Source organism: Urocitellus parryii, chromosome 4, assembly GCF_045843805.1.
Source record: "Urocitellus parryii isolate mUroPar1 chromosome 4, mUroPar1.hap1, whole genome shotgun sequence".
In the NCBI taxonomy this organism is placed as follows: Eukaryota; Metazoa; Chordata; class Mammalia; order Rodentia; family Sciuridae; genus Urocitellus; species Urocitellus parryii.
The window spans coordinates 20,762,128-20,778,809 of record NC_135534.1 but is presented as its reverse complement, the minus strand read 5'-3'; the positions used below and the strand labels follow the sequence as shown (position 1 = coordinate 20,778,809).

The 16,682-nt window shown below is 37.1% G+C and overlaps 1 protein-coding gene across 6 annotated transcripts in view; it reads right to left on the bottom strand.

Annotated features, from left to right (window-relative positions):
- Ckap5 (cytoskeleton associated protein 5) overlaps positions 1-16,682 on the bottom strand; it is a 103,064-nt gene that overhangs the window by 29,959 nt on the left and 56,423 nt on the right. For all 6 annotated transcript variants that reach the window (XM_077798116.1, XM_077798120.1, XM_077798119.1 and 3 more), the window contains 11 exons: positions 15,257-15,370; positions 14,971-15,081; positions 14,012-14,104; positions 10,428-10,613; positions 9,213-9,307; positions 6,355-6,412; positions 6,134-6,259; positions 4,911-5,050; positions 4,075-4,249; positions 2,714-2,827; positions 2,345-2,473 (listed from right to left, as the gene is read on the bottom strand). In XM_077798116.1, coding sequence (XP_077654242.1) covers positions 2,345-2,473; positions 2,714-2,827; positions 4,075-4,249; positions 4,911-5,050; positions 6,134-6,259; positions 6,355-6,412; positions 9,213-9,307; positions 10,428-10,613; positions 14,012-14,104; positions 14,971-15,081; positions 15,257-15,370 — 1,341 coding nt within the window. The remainder of the gene's footprint in view (positions 1-2,344; positions 2,474-2,713; positions 2,828-4,074; positions 4,250-4,910; positions 5,051-6,133; positions 6,260-6,354; positions 6,413-9,212; positions 9,308-10,427; positions 10,614-14,011; positions 14,105-14,970; positions 15,082-15,256; positions 15,371-16,682) is intronic.

Below are 16,682 nucleotides of genomic sequence, written 5' to 3'. Positions count from 1 at the left end.
TTTTTTTTTTTTGGTGGTCCTGGGGATTGAACCTAGGGCCTTGTCCATGCGAGGCAAGCACTGGACCAACTAAGAATTTCTTGCCAACCTTACATTATGATTTTCTATGTTATCTTTTAATAATCTTGTTATTTTTATTGTATGTCATCTTTCTGTAGTCTTGACAGGTGCAGTGTTGCACATCTGTAATCCCAGTGACTTGAAAGGCTGATGCAAGAGAATTACAAGTTCAAGGTCAGCCTCAGCAACTTTTCGAGAACCTCAGCAACTTAGCAAGACCCTGTCTCAAAATAAGAAAAGGAGAAGGAAATATATCTGAGTGGATAAAGCCCTTCAATCTCAAGTACAAAAAAAAAGTTTCAGTCCAATGTTTTACATTTAAATCCATGATCTGTTTTAATTTTTGTGTAAGATATGAGGTTTAGGTCAAGGTTTAATTTCTTTTGTCTATGAATATCTTATTGTTGCAGAACAATTTGTTGAATAGGCTACCTTTTCCTCCACTGATTCACTTTTATAATTTTGTGAAAAATTAGTTGAATAGTGGGTGTGTTTGTTCATGCCTGCAATTCCATCGATGGGAGGCTGAAAGGCACGAGGATAACAAGTTCAAGGCTAGCCTTGTCAACTTGGGGAGACCCTGTCTCAAAATTTAAAAAAAGGGCTGAGGATGAAGCTCAGTGATGAGATCCTGGGTTTGATCCACAGTGCCAGGAAACAAAAATGTGGTTCAATTCTGGGCTTTCTCTCCCACTCCACTGGTTTTTATTTTTATCTCTACCCTGTCTTCCTGTCACTGATACCACAGTGAATTGACAAGGTAAGCAATAAAGTAAACCTTAACATATGTAGAGTGATTTTTTCCTACTGTTTTCTTATGAAAACTGTTTTGGATATTTAAGAGCCTCTGCTTTTCTATATAAATTTTAGAATAAGCTTGCCTCTCTCTATTAAAAAAAAAAACTTCCTTGAATTTTTACAGGACATACATTAAATTTGTTGATCAATTTAATGAGAAGTGATATATCAAACTGTGTTGAGTCATTATAAGAGTTGACATCTTTATCTTGTTCCTAATCTTTAGGGCAAAGTATTAAGTCTTCTGCCAGTGACTATGATGTTATCTGTAAAGGTTTTTGTAGGTACTCTTAATGAAGTTGAAATAATTCTATTACTAACTTGAATTTTTTTAATAATAAGTATTGGATTTACCAATAAGCATCAACTGATAAGATTATATGACTTTTCTTTATTCTGTTAGCATGATGGATTATACTTTTGGATTTTTGAATGCTAAACTCTATTTTTAAAAAATATTTATTTTTTAGTTGTAGTTGGACACAATATATTTATTCTATTTATTTATTTTTATTTGGTGCTGATGATCGAACCCAGGGCCTCGAATGGCTAGGCGAGCGCTCTACCACTGAGCTACCTAAACTCTATTTTACCCCAGTCCTAAACTCTATTTTTATACTCTGATTAACACCTCTGATTTGGGGTGGGTGTGGTGGTGCACAATTGTAATCCCAATGGCTCAGGAGGCTGAGGCAGGAGGATCACCAGTTCAAAGCCAGCCTCAACAAAAGCAAGGTGCTAAGCAACTCAGTGAGACCCTGTCTCTAAATAAAATACAAAATAGGGCTGGGGATGTGGCTCAGTGGTCTAAGAGTCGAATCCCCGGTATCAAAAACAAAAACCAAAAAAAAAATCTCTTGATTTTACCATTTAACAATTCAAAGAAAGAAAAAAAATCCCACAAAGATTAATCCTTTAAAAAGTTTTGTGAATGGAACGGGAAAGAAAAGGGGGGCACGAAAATACAAAGACTTTGGGAATTTGGTTTCAATTTTATTAACCTTTATAATAAAGTTCATTTTAATCATACTTCTTTTTTTTTTTTTAAATGTTTTATAGAGTTTATCCATGAAACCATCTAGTCCTGGAAATTCCTTTTTTTTTTTTTTAAAGAAAAATAAGAATTCACACCCCATTTGAATCAAATGTATGATATATAATATGTCAAGATCATTGTAATGTTTTGAGCAACCAATAAAAAATAAAAAAAATTAAAAAAAAAGATAGAGGAGAGAAAGAATTTTTAATATTTATTTATTTATTTTTAGTTTTCGGTGGACACAACATCTTTGTTTGTATGTGGTGCTGAGGATTGAACCCGGCCTGCACGCATGCCAGGCGAGCGCGCTACCACTTGAGCCACATCCCCAGCCCCCATTTTAATCATACTGCATGTGTGTGTGTGTGTGTGTGTACAAAAGTTAGGCAGGCCTTGGCTCTTAAAGAGGTAAAGCACATGGTCAATTGATAAATTTATGGTACTAACCTCTTGCCTTAAGAAAGGATTTTCCTTTTTGAGCTCTTCAGAAAGATCTTCTCCCTCCAGCCATTCCTTCATGCCTGTCTGTTCTGCCCAAGCATTCACAGTTGCTAGCGCAGCAGCTCGAACATTGTTCTGACCAGAGAAGAGAATTGGAAAAAATAATATCAACTATAGTTTGAAGGTAGGGGAGAAAAGTTTATTATTTTATGAATGTGAACAACAGAGACTTCTCTAAGGTGTTTTTCTTCTAATTGTCTCATCTTTATAAACTTTTAAGCGTTTACATGTACTCTAGAAAAGAGAATTATCCTTAGCCCAAAAATGTGGCTGGTCTATTCCAGAACACAGCATAGTGGAAAGGGTTAGGTTTACCTTACTGTCTCCAAGGACTGTGATGATAGGGATGCCCAAGTTCTTTACATGTTGCTTGATGTTTGGGCCCATGGCTACTGCCAACTGCTGGAGTATATTCAATGTCTGCTGCACCTGAATGTAAAGAGTCAACACTTTATGTTCAAACTATAAGCAAGATGTGCTCAAAGTTTTGCAAGATTGTTTGTTGCCATACAGTAAACACAGCAGATTTCTGGTCTGCTCAAGAGATAAAAAAATCTATTAAAGCTATGAATAAGTTTTAGCTCATAAAAGTGTATTGTTAGAATTTAAGATCATAAGTTATAATACTTATAATAATAATAATATTTTAAAGGTAAAAGCTTAGTTTAAGAAAACCCTGACATAAAAATCCAAATTTAAAAATTAGAAGCCGGGCACAGTGGTGCACACCTGTAATCCCAGCAGCTTGGGAGGCTGAGGAAGGAGGATCGAAAATTCAAAGCCAGTCTCAGCAGATTAGTGAGGCACTTAGCAACCAGTGAGACCCTGTCTCTATATAAAATAACGTAAAAAAGGGCTGGGGATGTGGCCCAAGGTAAAGCAACACTGAGTTCAAGCCCTGGTATTCCCCCCCACCAAAAAAAAATTAGAAATTAAGTGAGCACACACATGTGTGTGTACATAATGCAAGTAGTTTCTTTTCTTTCTTTTTTTTTTTAAAGAGAGAGAGAGAGAAAGAAGGGGGGAGAGAGGGAGAGGGAGAGGGAGAGGGAGAGGGAGAGGGAGAGAGAGAGAGAGAGAGAGAGAGAGAGAGAGAGAGAGAGATAATTTTAATATTTATTTTTTAGTTTTTGGCAGATACAACATCTTTGTATGTGGTGCTGAGGACTGAACCCGGGCCACACGCATGCCAGGCAAGCGTGCTACCGCTTGAGCCACATCCCCAGCCCTGCATGTAGTTTCATACAAAGATACTTAATACTGGATCCTTGTAAAAAGCAAAGTTTGAAATTAACAAAAATTTGATTAATAAGCTGGGTGTGGTGGCACATGTCTCTAATCCCAGTGGTTCAAAAGGCTGAGGCAGGAGGATTTTGAGTTAAAAGCCAGCCACAGCAAGAGCAAGGTGCTAAGCAACTCAGGAGACTCTGTCTCTAAATAAAATATAAAAAGGGCTGGGGATGTGGCTCAGTGGTGAGCACCCTTGGGTTTAATTAAAAAAGAATTGATGAATAAACCTGCAATATCTTGAGAAACACAGAAGAAATTAAAGGAAGGTATTTCTAGGTCAAAGTAAATAAAGCAATAGTTTATTTTCTGCTAGTGAAGGATGTACTGATAAGGAACCTTCTGTACTGGGAAAGAAGAGAAAAAGAAAAGGCACAAGGTCTACATACCAAGATTTTATTTGAATCATTGAGTCGACCCTTCAAGGCAGTTGGAAGTTCACCTATATTTGGCTGGATAAATTTTGCTTCGTTGATAATTCCTGCCACTTCATCTAGGCCTTCTTTCCTTATCTTCCAATTTTTATCACCAATCTTGGACACCAACTCTGAAGTAATTTTATCACTGGAAAATAGAAGATATAACCTTTTATTTTAGGCTCCTAAAAGAATCTGATATCACAGAAGTTCCCATCTCTGAATTCAAAGAGAAAGCACAATGAACTGGGTGCAGTGGCAGACACCTATAATCCCAGTAGGTATGAAGGCTGAGGCAGGAGGATTGCAAGTTCAAAGCCAGCCTTAGCAACTTAGTGAGAACCTAAGCACCACAATGAGGCCCTGTCTCAAAATAAAACTTATAAAAATGAAAAAGGCTGGGGATGTGTCTCAAGGGTTGAGCATTCCTGGGTTCAATCCCTGGTACCAAAAAAAAAAAAAGAATTTACAATGAACTGAAACTGGGCATGGTGATAACAGTTTGTAGTCCCAGCTGAGCTGAAGTCTCCAAAGTTACCCAGTTCTACAGAGTTATTCAATTTTCTTCCTCACAAAATCATCAATTTCTTATGAACTCTCCGAAGGAACATCACAAAGCTCAAGGCCAGCCTAGGCAACTGGGCAAGACCTTGTCTCAAAATAAAAAGGGCTAGGAATGTAGCACAGTGATATAGTACTTACTAAGCATGCATGAGGTCCTGGATTCAATTTCCATTGCCACAAACACACACATCCCTGAAGAATTTAGTACAATGAATCAAGTAAATCATTCACAGGGAGAAACCAACCTGATCTCTGTCCTTGGCAAAAGATCAACAACATCATTGCCTCCATCTTCTGGTTCATCTCCATCTTCTCCTTCATCTGTACCACTTGTGCTATGCTTGGAAATCCCTCTGGTTGGAGCAGGTGGGCTTTGTCCCTGCATCTACACAAAAATGAATAAGGCAAATGAACTTGATGAAGAATATGAAAACAAACAGATTAGGGAAGGTGCCTATGTCAAACTATCTCATTCTGTCAAAATACTTACTTACATAGTAGATACACACACCCCCCCCCCCCCCACACACCCCATACATATATATGGTGTGTGTGTGTGTGTGGTGCTAGGGCAAACCCATAGATCCTCACATACAAACTTCTTAGAATATAATAAAAAATTGCCCCCCGCCCCCTGGCATTACTGGGAACTGAATCCAGGGGTTCATGCATGCTAAGCAGCTCAGCCTTTTTTTTTTTTCAATTAATTTTTTAATTTTCGGTGGACACAACGTCTTTTTTTTTTTTTTTTTAAAGAAAGAGTGAGAGAGGAGAGAGGAGAGAGAGAGAGAGAGAGAGAGAGAGAGAGAGAGAGAATTTTTAATATTTATTTTTTAGTTCTCGGCTGACACAACATCTTTGTTGGTATGTGGTGCTGAGGATCGAACCCGGGCCGCACGCATACCAGGCAAGCGCGCTACCACTTGAGCCACATCCCCAGCCCCAACGTCTTTATTTTATTTTTTTTATATGGTGCTGAGGATTGAACCCAGCGCCCCACGCATGCCAGGCCAGTGCGCTACCGCTAGAGCCACATCCCCAGCCCTCAGCCCTTTTTAAAATATTGAGCCAGGGTCTTGTTAAGATGCCCAGGCTGAGCAGGGACTTGCAACCTTCATGCCTCAGTTCCCAAGTAGCTGTGATTATAGATCTATACCATGGTGCCTTGCTTTAGTTTACATTTTTTTAAAAAAGTTATTATTTTGTGTACTTTTTGAATAGGTAGTATGCTCACTAAGTTTGAAATTTCAAAAGTACAGAAGAATATAAAGAGAAAAATATCTCATCTTATACCAGAGTTACCCGGTTCTCTTCACAAAATCAATTACTTATGCACATTTTCAAGGATACTTTGTGCACATAAAAGCAAATACATATATATTCTTCATTCCAAAGGTTTAAAAGTTTAGCCTTAATGAATGAGATTCTCAAGTTCACCAATGGACTGTAACATTTGTGGAATCTTTACCTTCTCAAATTCTGCATCTATCTGGGATAACAGTGCAGGTTTCTCATCCTCAAAGAACATTCGCAAAGAGGGACCAACATACAGGTACATCACGCCAAGCAGGGTAATGGCAGAAGTCCTCACAGCCTGCCAGAGAAAATAAAAAAAACCAACTTTCCAATCAGAACAGAACAGAACCACAGAAGGCTGTAATGCCCTTACGTGTGTCAGAATATACTCACTGGGTTTGTTGCAGCTAGAGCAGTCTTCACATTGCTAATGAATGCCTTGACATTCAACCTATAAGAAGAAATAACATTTAGAAATTGAAAACAAGGGCTGGGGATGTAGCTCAAGTGGTAGTGTGCTTGCCTGGCGTGCGCGGGATGCTGGGTTTGATCCTCAGCACCACATAAAAGTAAAATAAAGGGCGGGCTGGGGATGTGGCTCAAGCGGTAGCGTGCTCGCCTGGCATGCGTGCAGCCAGGGTTTGATACTCAGCACCACATACAAAGCTGTTGTGTCCGCCGAGAACTAAAAAATAAATATTAAAAAATTTCTCTCTCACTCTCTCTTAAAAAAAAAAAATAAAAAAAATAAATAAAGATGTTGTGTCCACCGAAAACTAAAAAATAAATATTAAAAAAAAAAAGAAATTGAAAACAAATAAATGAAACCTTCAGAAGACTCAATAGAGCAATAGAGTTTTATAGACAGACTCTGGGATTGGATCCCTTGGGTGAAGTTTTCATCTACATCTACTCTCACTTTAAAGTAAGTTTTAAATACCATCTATACGTTGATTAAGCACATTATGCTTAATTAAGACTCTTAAATACAATTTTGAATTCATTCATGTACTCCAGATTCAGTTACCCATCTACTTTATGACATTACCATTTCTATGTCTCAGACATCTGACATCCAGTACATGAAAATTAAACTCCTGATTGTCTACCCCCCAATCTCAGAGTTCTCTAACTCAGTAAAGAGCCACATTATTCTTCTAATTACTCAGGTTACTCTTGAGTCCATTCCTGATGTGTCTCACTATGTCTAATATCCTGTTCAGTTCTATTTTCCAAATATATGCTGAGTTATTACATTTACACCTCTACAATCTATGTCTAAACCATAATTTCTTGACAGGATTATTCAATACTCTATGAATTAATTCTCTCTCCCAGCTCTGCCAACCTTTGAATTGTAGTACTGCCGTTCAACCCAGGATACTCTATTACTAAGCCATAACCCAGCCCTTTTAATTTTGAAACAGGGTCTTGCTAAATTGCCCTGTTTGGCCTGGAACTTACAATCCTTTTGCCTCAGACTCCACAAGGACTGGGAACACAGGTGTGCACCACTGTGTCCAGCAAACAGGACTTTTACACTGCCAGAGGGAAAAAAAAAACTTTCCAATCAGAACAGAACTACAGAAGGCTGTAATGCCAGTTCTTCTTTCAGATTATACCAAGTTGAAAACATCTAACCTCTTATCCTACACCTATAATCCCAGGGACTCAGAAGGCAGACGCAAGAGGATCGCATGTTCAAGGCCAGCCTCAGCAATTTAGTGAGGACCTCAGCAACTTAGACCATATCTCAAAATATAAATTGAAAGGGCTAGGGATGTAGCTCCATGGTAAAGCAACCCTGGGTTCTATCTCCACTGCTGAAACCAAAAAAAAAAAAAAAAAGAAAGTTTCTTTTTTTTTAGAGAGAATTTTTAATATTTATTTTAGTTTTTGGCGGACACAACATCTTTGTTTGTATGTGGTGCTGAGGATAGAACCTGGGCCCACGCATGCCAGGCAAGCGCGCTACTGCTTGAGCCACATCCCCAGCCCAAGAGAAAGGTTTTTAAAAAGGAATTATAACAATAACCTGGATTTTGTGAGAACTCCAGAGATACTGACATTGAACAGTTCTTTGCTTAAATGATAATTGAACTGAATGGTAAATTCTCGAGTAGTAGAGTTTCTTCCATAAGTAGAATCAAAACACTGTTTTGTAAGATACTAAGAGGTCTGTTATAAAAACTAACAAGGCACAAAGAAAGGCAACACAGTATATCAAGTATAGCATTCTCTTGAAACCAGAATGCCTAGATTCAAACTTTGGCTTTGCCACTTTCCTAGCTATGATGAGGGCAGATAACTTAAGCATTTGGTCTTCAGTATCCTCATTTATAACTGAGCATAACACAATACTGTAGGTGATTTTTATAAGGTTGAAATCAAATTAATTATTATTTAAAAGGTGTTTTAAAAAGAACCTTGGATAAAGGAAGCTACATAAGATTTTGTTAAATAAAATAAACAACTGAATTCTATGTACAAGTAAGTTTGGGAAATAGTAGATTAAACAAAGTTTAAGGGGCTGGGATGTGGCTCAAGTGGTAGCGCGCTCGCCTGGCATGCATGTGGCCCAGGTTCGATCCTCAGCACCACATACAAACAAAGATGTTGTGTCCGCCGAAAACTAAAAAATATTAAAAAAAAAAATTCTCTCTCTCTCAAAACAACAACAACAACAACAACAAAAACAAAACAAAACCCCCCCCCCAAGTTTAAAAATCTTTTCCATTGTGGGATTTTTGAGAGTATTTAATATACCAAACGTAGGTCTCTAAACAAATGTGATTATATGTAGCAACTTCCAAAGTCATTTGAGTAGAAATCTTTGGAAATGGCTTTTCTGTGGAATAGTTATTAACACTTGAGGAAAAATAACTCAGAGGACTGTGTTAATGGATATAAAAATACAGAACACAAGCCAATTCAGACTTTTAAGGATAGAAGTGGTTTTCTTGCTGGGAGTGATAGTACACTTCTGTAATACCAGGAACTCGGGAGGCTGAGGCAGGAGTTCAAGGCCAGCTGCAGTAACTTAGCAAGGCCCTAAGCAACTTAGCCAGCCACTACCCCTGTTTCAAAATTAAAAAAAAAAAATAAAAAGAATGGGTTTAATCCCTGGTCCCCCTCACCCCCCCAAAAAAAGGCAATATTCTTTTATATAGACAATATAGCTCTTACTGTAATCACCAATTAGAGATGGCAAAACATTTAATTTTTACCTACTTTACTTCTTTCTGACTTACCCAGAAAAACCAAACTCTTTTATTGCATTAGATAGCCAATTCAGAGTTTCTGACTGATTCTTGGGATTCTTCTGTGAGAAAGCCATTGACATAACCTGGAGCAGGGGAAAACAACATCAGATCTATGTTCTCTCATATTTCATATAAGCATACAACATAACTTAAAGATGGCTGTGGGTTAAATATAGCTTTTTTGATGCTAAACAACTACAAGAAAAACGTAGGAACAAAAGATTTAACCCCCACAAGAAAATGAGGTAAGTTACAGTAGTATTTAAAGCATGCGGACTGCTTAAAACTTTTTATTAGTGATCATTATGGATTTTAATGTCTTAAAAGGATTTTAATGTCCTTGCTCGGCACTGTGGTATATGCCTATAATCCTAATGACTTGGGAGGCTAAGGTAGTAGGATTCTAAGTCAGAAGCACAGCAACTGAACCAGGGGGCCCTAAGGAACTTAATGAGACCTTGTTTGAAAATAAAAACTAAAGGGCTAGGGATGTGACTTTTAGTAAAGCACCTCTGGGTTCAAAAACCCAGTATCCCCCCCAAAAAAAGTACAGTCATTCTTTATAGACTATCCTTGACTTAGGTAAGCTTTCGTTATCAAGCAGCAATATATTAAAGGTAAAAATAATGTAATATTAAAAATGGTTTTACTAGGGGCTGTGGCTGTGGCTCAGCAATAGTGCACTTGCCTGGCATGTGTAAGGCACTGGATTTGATTCTCAGCACCACATGTAAATAAATAAAATAAAGGTCTATCAACAACTTAAAAAAAAAATGGTCTTACTTTAAAATTAACTTGGGGAGGCCAGGCATCATGGTGAATGCCTATAATCCCAGTGGCTTCAGAGGCTGAGGCAGGAGGATCACAAGTTCAAAGCCAGCCTTAGCAATTCAGTGAGGCCCTAAGCAACTTAGAGAGACCATGTTTCAAAATAAAAATTTAAAAGGGCTAGGGAGGGGTTGGGGTTGTGGCTCAATGGTAGAGTGCTTGCCTAGCACGCATGAGGCACTGGGTTCAATCCTCACCACCACATAAATGTAAAAATAAAGATATTGTCCCGCCTAAAACTAAAAAATATTTTTAAAAAAATTGCTGAGGATGTGGGTGAAGTGTGGTTGTGCACCCCTGGGTTTAATCTCTCTGGTGCAAAAAAAAAAAAAAAAAAAAATTGACTTTGGGAAAGAGCTTTGTGTTACTACTAACCTGTTCAGCAGTCCATGGTAACATACAAGCCTCAGCTATTGCTGTCATAGCTTCCTTTGCATTGTTTCCACATTTTACATCTCCAATTTTGTCTACAAGTCCATCTAAAACAATCTGAGCTGACGTTTTGGAAAAATTTCCCTTTTGGGCAATCAAAGCAACTATGTGAAGCTTCATCTGCATCACCTGAAAAGGATAAATATCAAGGTGTGAATTCTGGACAGGTAGAATAAGAATCGCTGAAAAGAGGTAATATTATGTCTTACAGTAAAAAAAAAAATAAGTCGCAAAAATTTCTTTCAGAAATTTGAAAATTAGCTAAAGGTTTGAAACACTAAAAAGAACATTTAAAGAAAAGGTACCAAGATCTCAGGAAGAAAAGTGAGCTTTCATCACATCCTCCTCTCCCAGTCCATAGTATTCAAAACCATAGTCTTATAAATATGGTAACTGTGTAGCTACTACAGGAGGCAAGACCAGGTTTGAAGCTCCTCAAAAAGTAATAATGACTATCATTATTTGACTAATTTGGCAGTATCCTAGAAAAGCCCCATTTTAAGGACCTGTTATTTGACCCGACATCTAATTCAGTGGGAAAAAGGGCTATTCCCAGGGAGTTTGTTGAAAACAATTAGTAACAACTGTTCAATATTTACTGTTCGGGCTGCCTGCAGCTGCAATACCAGTTGAGGCAAGGGACCTTGGTCAACATCTTAAAAATAAGATTTAGGGAATAAGATGTCTACAGAGGACTTTGAAAGCTTCTATACATTCTCAAGAATCTAGATGATGCTACACATATTCAAGGCTGTGTGTGGGCACAGAAAAAAAATGAAAGGGCCCTAATATCTTACTTCTGGATGATTTTCAGGCCCTGCTAAGCAAGAAGAGAAGGCTGAGAAGAAGTTCTGGAGCACTCAAGGCATATCCCAACATACATACACACACACCCCCCTGGCAAAAGGTAGAAGACATAATTGGTTCAAGGCCTTTAAGGAAATCTGTCTAATCACTAGATGACCACTAAGCCAACCGAGCAGAGACTTTGGAGGCTGCAAATCAAAATTACAGCAAGATCATACTTCATACTCTCTAGGATGAAAAGAAAGAAAAAGAAAGAAAAAGAAAGGAAGGGAGGAAGAAAGGAAGAAAAGAAGGAAGGAAGGAAGAAAACCATTATTGGTGGGAATGTAGAGAAAACAGAACTCTCACACATTGCTGGAGCAAATGTAAAAATGATACAATCACTTTGGAAAACTGTTTTTTCAATTCCTCAGAAAATTAATAGAGCCAGGAGGATCACAAGTTCAAAGCCAGCCTCAGCAAAAGCAAGGTGCTAACAACTCAGTGAGACCCAGTCTCTAAATAAAATCAAAAAAGGCTAGGGATGTGGCTCAGTGGTCGAGTGCCCCTGAGTTCAATCCCTGGTACCTGCCCCCTGCAAAAAAAATGTTGAATAGAGTTATCATATGATCCCTGAAATTCTACTCCTAGGTGTATACTCAAAAGAATTAAAAACATAAAAACTTGAATATGAATGTGCAAATGATTGGAAAAGTAAATTATGGTATATCTATACAATGGAATGTTATGTGACAATTAAAAAAAACAGGAACTAACACATGTTATAATATGGATGAAATTTGAAAACATTATGCTAAATATAAACCAGACAAAAGGTCATATATTGTATTATTACTTTATATAAAATGTCCGGGAGAGGTAAATCCATAAAGATCAAAAACGGATTAATTATAGAGACTGAGACTGAGGAGGATTAGACAATGACTGCCACTGAGTATGAGGTTTCTTTTGGAGCGATGAAAACATTCTAAAAGTAGAGCTGCAGAAGTTTGTGAATATACTAAAAACAACTGCATTGATCTGGGTATGGTGCTGCATGCCTATAATTCCAGTGACTCAGGAGGCAAAGCAGAGAGCACAAGTTTGAAGCTAGCCTTAGCATCTTAGTGAGGCCCTAAGCAACTTGGTGGGACCCTGTCTCAAAATAAAATTTTTAAAAAATTAAAAAATTTTAAAAAGTGCTGGGGAATCAAAATGTGAAATATGATATATCAAGAACTATGTAATGTTTTGAACAACCAACATTAAAAAAATAAATTAAAAAAAAAGCATAAAAAAAAAAGTGCTGGGGATGTAGCTCAGTGGAAAAGCACTGCTGGGTTCAATCCCTAGTTCTTAAAAAAAAAAAAAAAAAAAAAAAAAAAGCCCCATAAAACCAAAAACAACCCTACTGTATACCTTAAAACAATGAGTTTTATCCAGGTGTGGTGGCTCACACCTAAAATCTCAGCAATTTGGGAGGCTGAGGCAGGAGGATTACAAGTTTGAGACCAGCCACAGCAATTTAGGTGAGGTCCTGAGCAATTTAATGAGACCCTATCTTTTTTTTTTTTTTTTAAAAAAAAGAGAGAGTGAGAGAGGGAGAGAGAGAAAGAGAATTTTTAATATTTATTTATTTTTTTTAGTTATCGGCGGACACAACATCTTTGTTGGTATGTGGTGCTGAGAATCGAACCTGGGCCGCACGCATGCCAGGCGAGCGTGCTACCGCTTGAGCCACATCCCCAGCCCAATGAGACCCTATCTTAAAAATAAAAAATTAGGATGGCTTGGAGGGATGCAGCTCAGTAGTAGCACCTATGGGTTCAATCCCCAGTACCAAAATCAATCAATCAAAACAGTGAATTTTATAGTTTCAATAAAGTTGTTATTAAAAATATATACATAGGGGCTGTGGATGTGGCTCAGCCATATAGCGCTCGCTTGGCATATGTGAGGCCCTGGGTTTGATCCTCAGCCCCACAAAAAAATAAACAAACAAATAAAGATACAATACCTTTGTGTCCAACTACAACTAAAAAATATATACTGAAAAAAATATATATATATACACATACACATAAAGGGCTGGGATTGTGGCTCAGTGACAGAACGCTTGCCTCGCACATGTGAGGCACTGGGTTCGATCCCCAGCACTACATAAAAATAAACAACAAAATAAAGATATTGTGCCCATGTATACTAAAAAAATACTTAAAGTATACGTATATTTAAAATATTTTAAAAATATATTTAAAATATTAAAAAATAAATAAATAAAATTATCCCTTATGGATTTAACCAGGAGGGTTTGGCTCAAATCAGGTGTCCTCCTTTCACTTATCTTGATGGCTGCATGAAGAAGAGTTTTAAAAGTGGCAGTATGGGGGCTGGGGATGTGGCTCAAGCAGTAGCGCACTCGCCTGGCATGCATAGGGGCTCTGGGTTCGATCCTCAGCACCACATAAAATAAAAAAAAAGAAGTTGTGTCCATTGAAAACTGAAAAATAAATATTAAAAAAAATTCTCTCTCTCTAAAAAAAAAAAATGTGGCAGTATGAGGGAAAGATGGCAGGATGAAAATCTATCAGAATATATTTAGCCTTTGTGCTGATGACTGTCCTGGCTGAGGTGAAGAAACATAGGGAGGCTAAGGGGAATAGTTTTATAGATAAACTCCACAGGATGATGTAATAGAAATTACTTCAATAAAAAACATTAAATTTACAACTTAAAAATACCTGAAAATTAGTTTCTTTCCATCCAGGTTTCTTGGCCAGCATCCTCACTAATGCCTGGCATGGCATTTCAGTACGATCCATTAGTTCAACAGCCTTGAAATAAATAAGACAGTGAGAGTTAAGGGTTAAATACTAGTTACTAAGAAGGTCAAATACCAAAGTCTAGTACTTGGTTACCTTTGAAGGAAGAAGGGGAATAGAATCGAGGAGGGTAAAAGAGGGAGCTTACTTAACTTCTATTCTAATGTTTTTTAATGAGAAATAATGGATACATGGTACATGTCCTTTATATTTATATCATTGAAACTATTCGATTTTACATTTTAGGAATTCTCAAATTATTTGCTCCAAGGAAAGTAACAGTAATAGTTTTCATATTTGCTTAGTTTGTGGCAGAAATTGCTCATATGTATTTTATCTTACTTAATTTTCCTAAAAATATAATGAAGTAGTAGGATAGAAGTAGTTAAGCATTAAATTTCAAAGACATACAAATTTAGGTCTAAATCACACAAGTGGCAGATACCAAACTGTAAGGTTCTTGCCTCAAGTCCCACTGTGCTTTCAGTTTTTCCACAGCTTGCTCTCATGAGAATCACAGTACATGCCAAAATAAGCCATGATGAAGTTTTTCAACACAAGTTTTTGATAGTTTTTTTCTACCAACAGATGATGTCTATACCACTAAGAAATGATGACACAGTGGGTAAATACAGAAATGGATGAGGAATGGCTTAAGTGGCGAGATCTGTTTGCTTATAGAAGTCATTGAATGAAGACATTGAAAGATAAACAGCTACAAATAACAAAATAAAAAACCCCATCTCATTACTTAATACTATGAAACATGTTTGTTGCTTGTAAAATACAGTAATTAAGATACATTCTTCATTATGGATTTCATTATTTCCCCATTATCTTAATTTTCTTTCACAGTATACTTATCCCTATGTATCTACCTTTTGGAACTCTTCCATACAGGCTAGCCTTTCCTTCCAGTTACTGCTGTCTAGTAGCTGTATACAGGTAGGGGGAAGGACAACTGAAGCTTTTTCTTCACAAACTTCCATCTGTAAGACACAAAAATATGTCAAAATTAGAAACTGCTTAAGGAAACAGATGGCAAAAATGCAAAAATACCCCAGATAAAACTTAAAGAACACTCCAATGGATATGCTATACTATCTGAGAATCTTCAATATGTCTCAACATTCCCAGCTTGGAGGCACAGTGCATCATACTGACCGAGAGTTCTGGCTCCACAATTTCTTTGGTCTCCAGTCCTTTCTTGTTCTTGGTTCCAGTGTTCCCTGCACCTCCTGGTGCAGCTGGTTTCCCCTTCTTAGGTGGTCCCCCAGCCTAAATGCAATTTTTTAAAAAATTAAATCATTTAAGGTTTAGAAAGTAGCTGCTGAACTTTTTGGATCATAAAACCCTCTGAAAATTTGATTAAAATGAAAATTACCCAAAATAAACTTTTTTCATGCTCACAGAAAATTTGATTAAAATGAAAATTATCATGCTCAGTTTCATGGGCATAAAGACTCCCTTCTGAAGACCACTCATGGGGATAGAAAGATAATCTGCACACTGCATGTTAAGAACCTCTAATTCAAAATGAGTAGTGAAATAAATGAGACAAAAATAATGAAGTGGAATTGTATTAGATTTACAGATTAATTTGAGAATGACATCCTGATGTCTTTAAATGCCTTTACATTCCTTTTTATACCAGTACAGGACAGTCTCTAAGTTATAATATTTACTCAATACTTAATCCCAAGGTACTTTAATATTAGGAGAACATACTTATTTCTCATAATAGATCTATATAATCTGCAAAAGAACAGATGGGTTTTCATGAGAAATCTTACTGTTCCACTTATGTTGAAGATAAATTGCTTATAGAATCTTCTTGTTTTAGAATTCTTTCTAGGTGACTTGCTTCGAGTTTTAAGAATATGATTATATGTGCTATAAAAATGACAGTTTTGCCTCTCACTTCCTCTTAATACCTCTTAGTTAATATGAAGCCACTATAAAATAATAAAGGTACTAACAAGCATTTCTTCTCACTTCAATAGGATTATCTCCAAAATTTCATCATTATTAAGCACAATGCTGTCTTTGCTTTGGTATGTCTACTGCTATTTGTACATCTCTCTCTGTGTGTGTGTATGTGTATATACATGTATATATACACACATTTTTAAAAAAACATATTCAGGGACTGGGTTGTGGCTCAGCAGTAGAGCGCATGCCTAACACATGTGAGGTGCTGGGTTCAATCCTCGGCATCACATAAAAATAAATAAATAAAATAAAGATATTGTGTCCAATTACAACTAAAAAAATTTTAAAAATATACATTCAATCATGTCAAAGTATCCATTCATTTCTTTTTTCTTTTTCTTTTCTTTTTGTTGTGCTAGGCATTGAACCCAGGTCTTTGTGCAAGCAAGGCAAGCACTCTTTCAACTGAGCTATATCCGCAGTCCCATACCCATCCATTTCTATGTGGTTAAATTGTTTTATGAAAGGCAGGCACAGTGGCACGTGCCTACAATCCCAGCAAATTGGGAGACTGAGGCAGGAGGATTTCAAATTCAAAGCCAGCCTTAGCAACTCAGTGACTTGCAAAGCAACTTAGTAAGACTGTAACTCAAAAAAA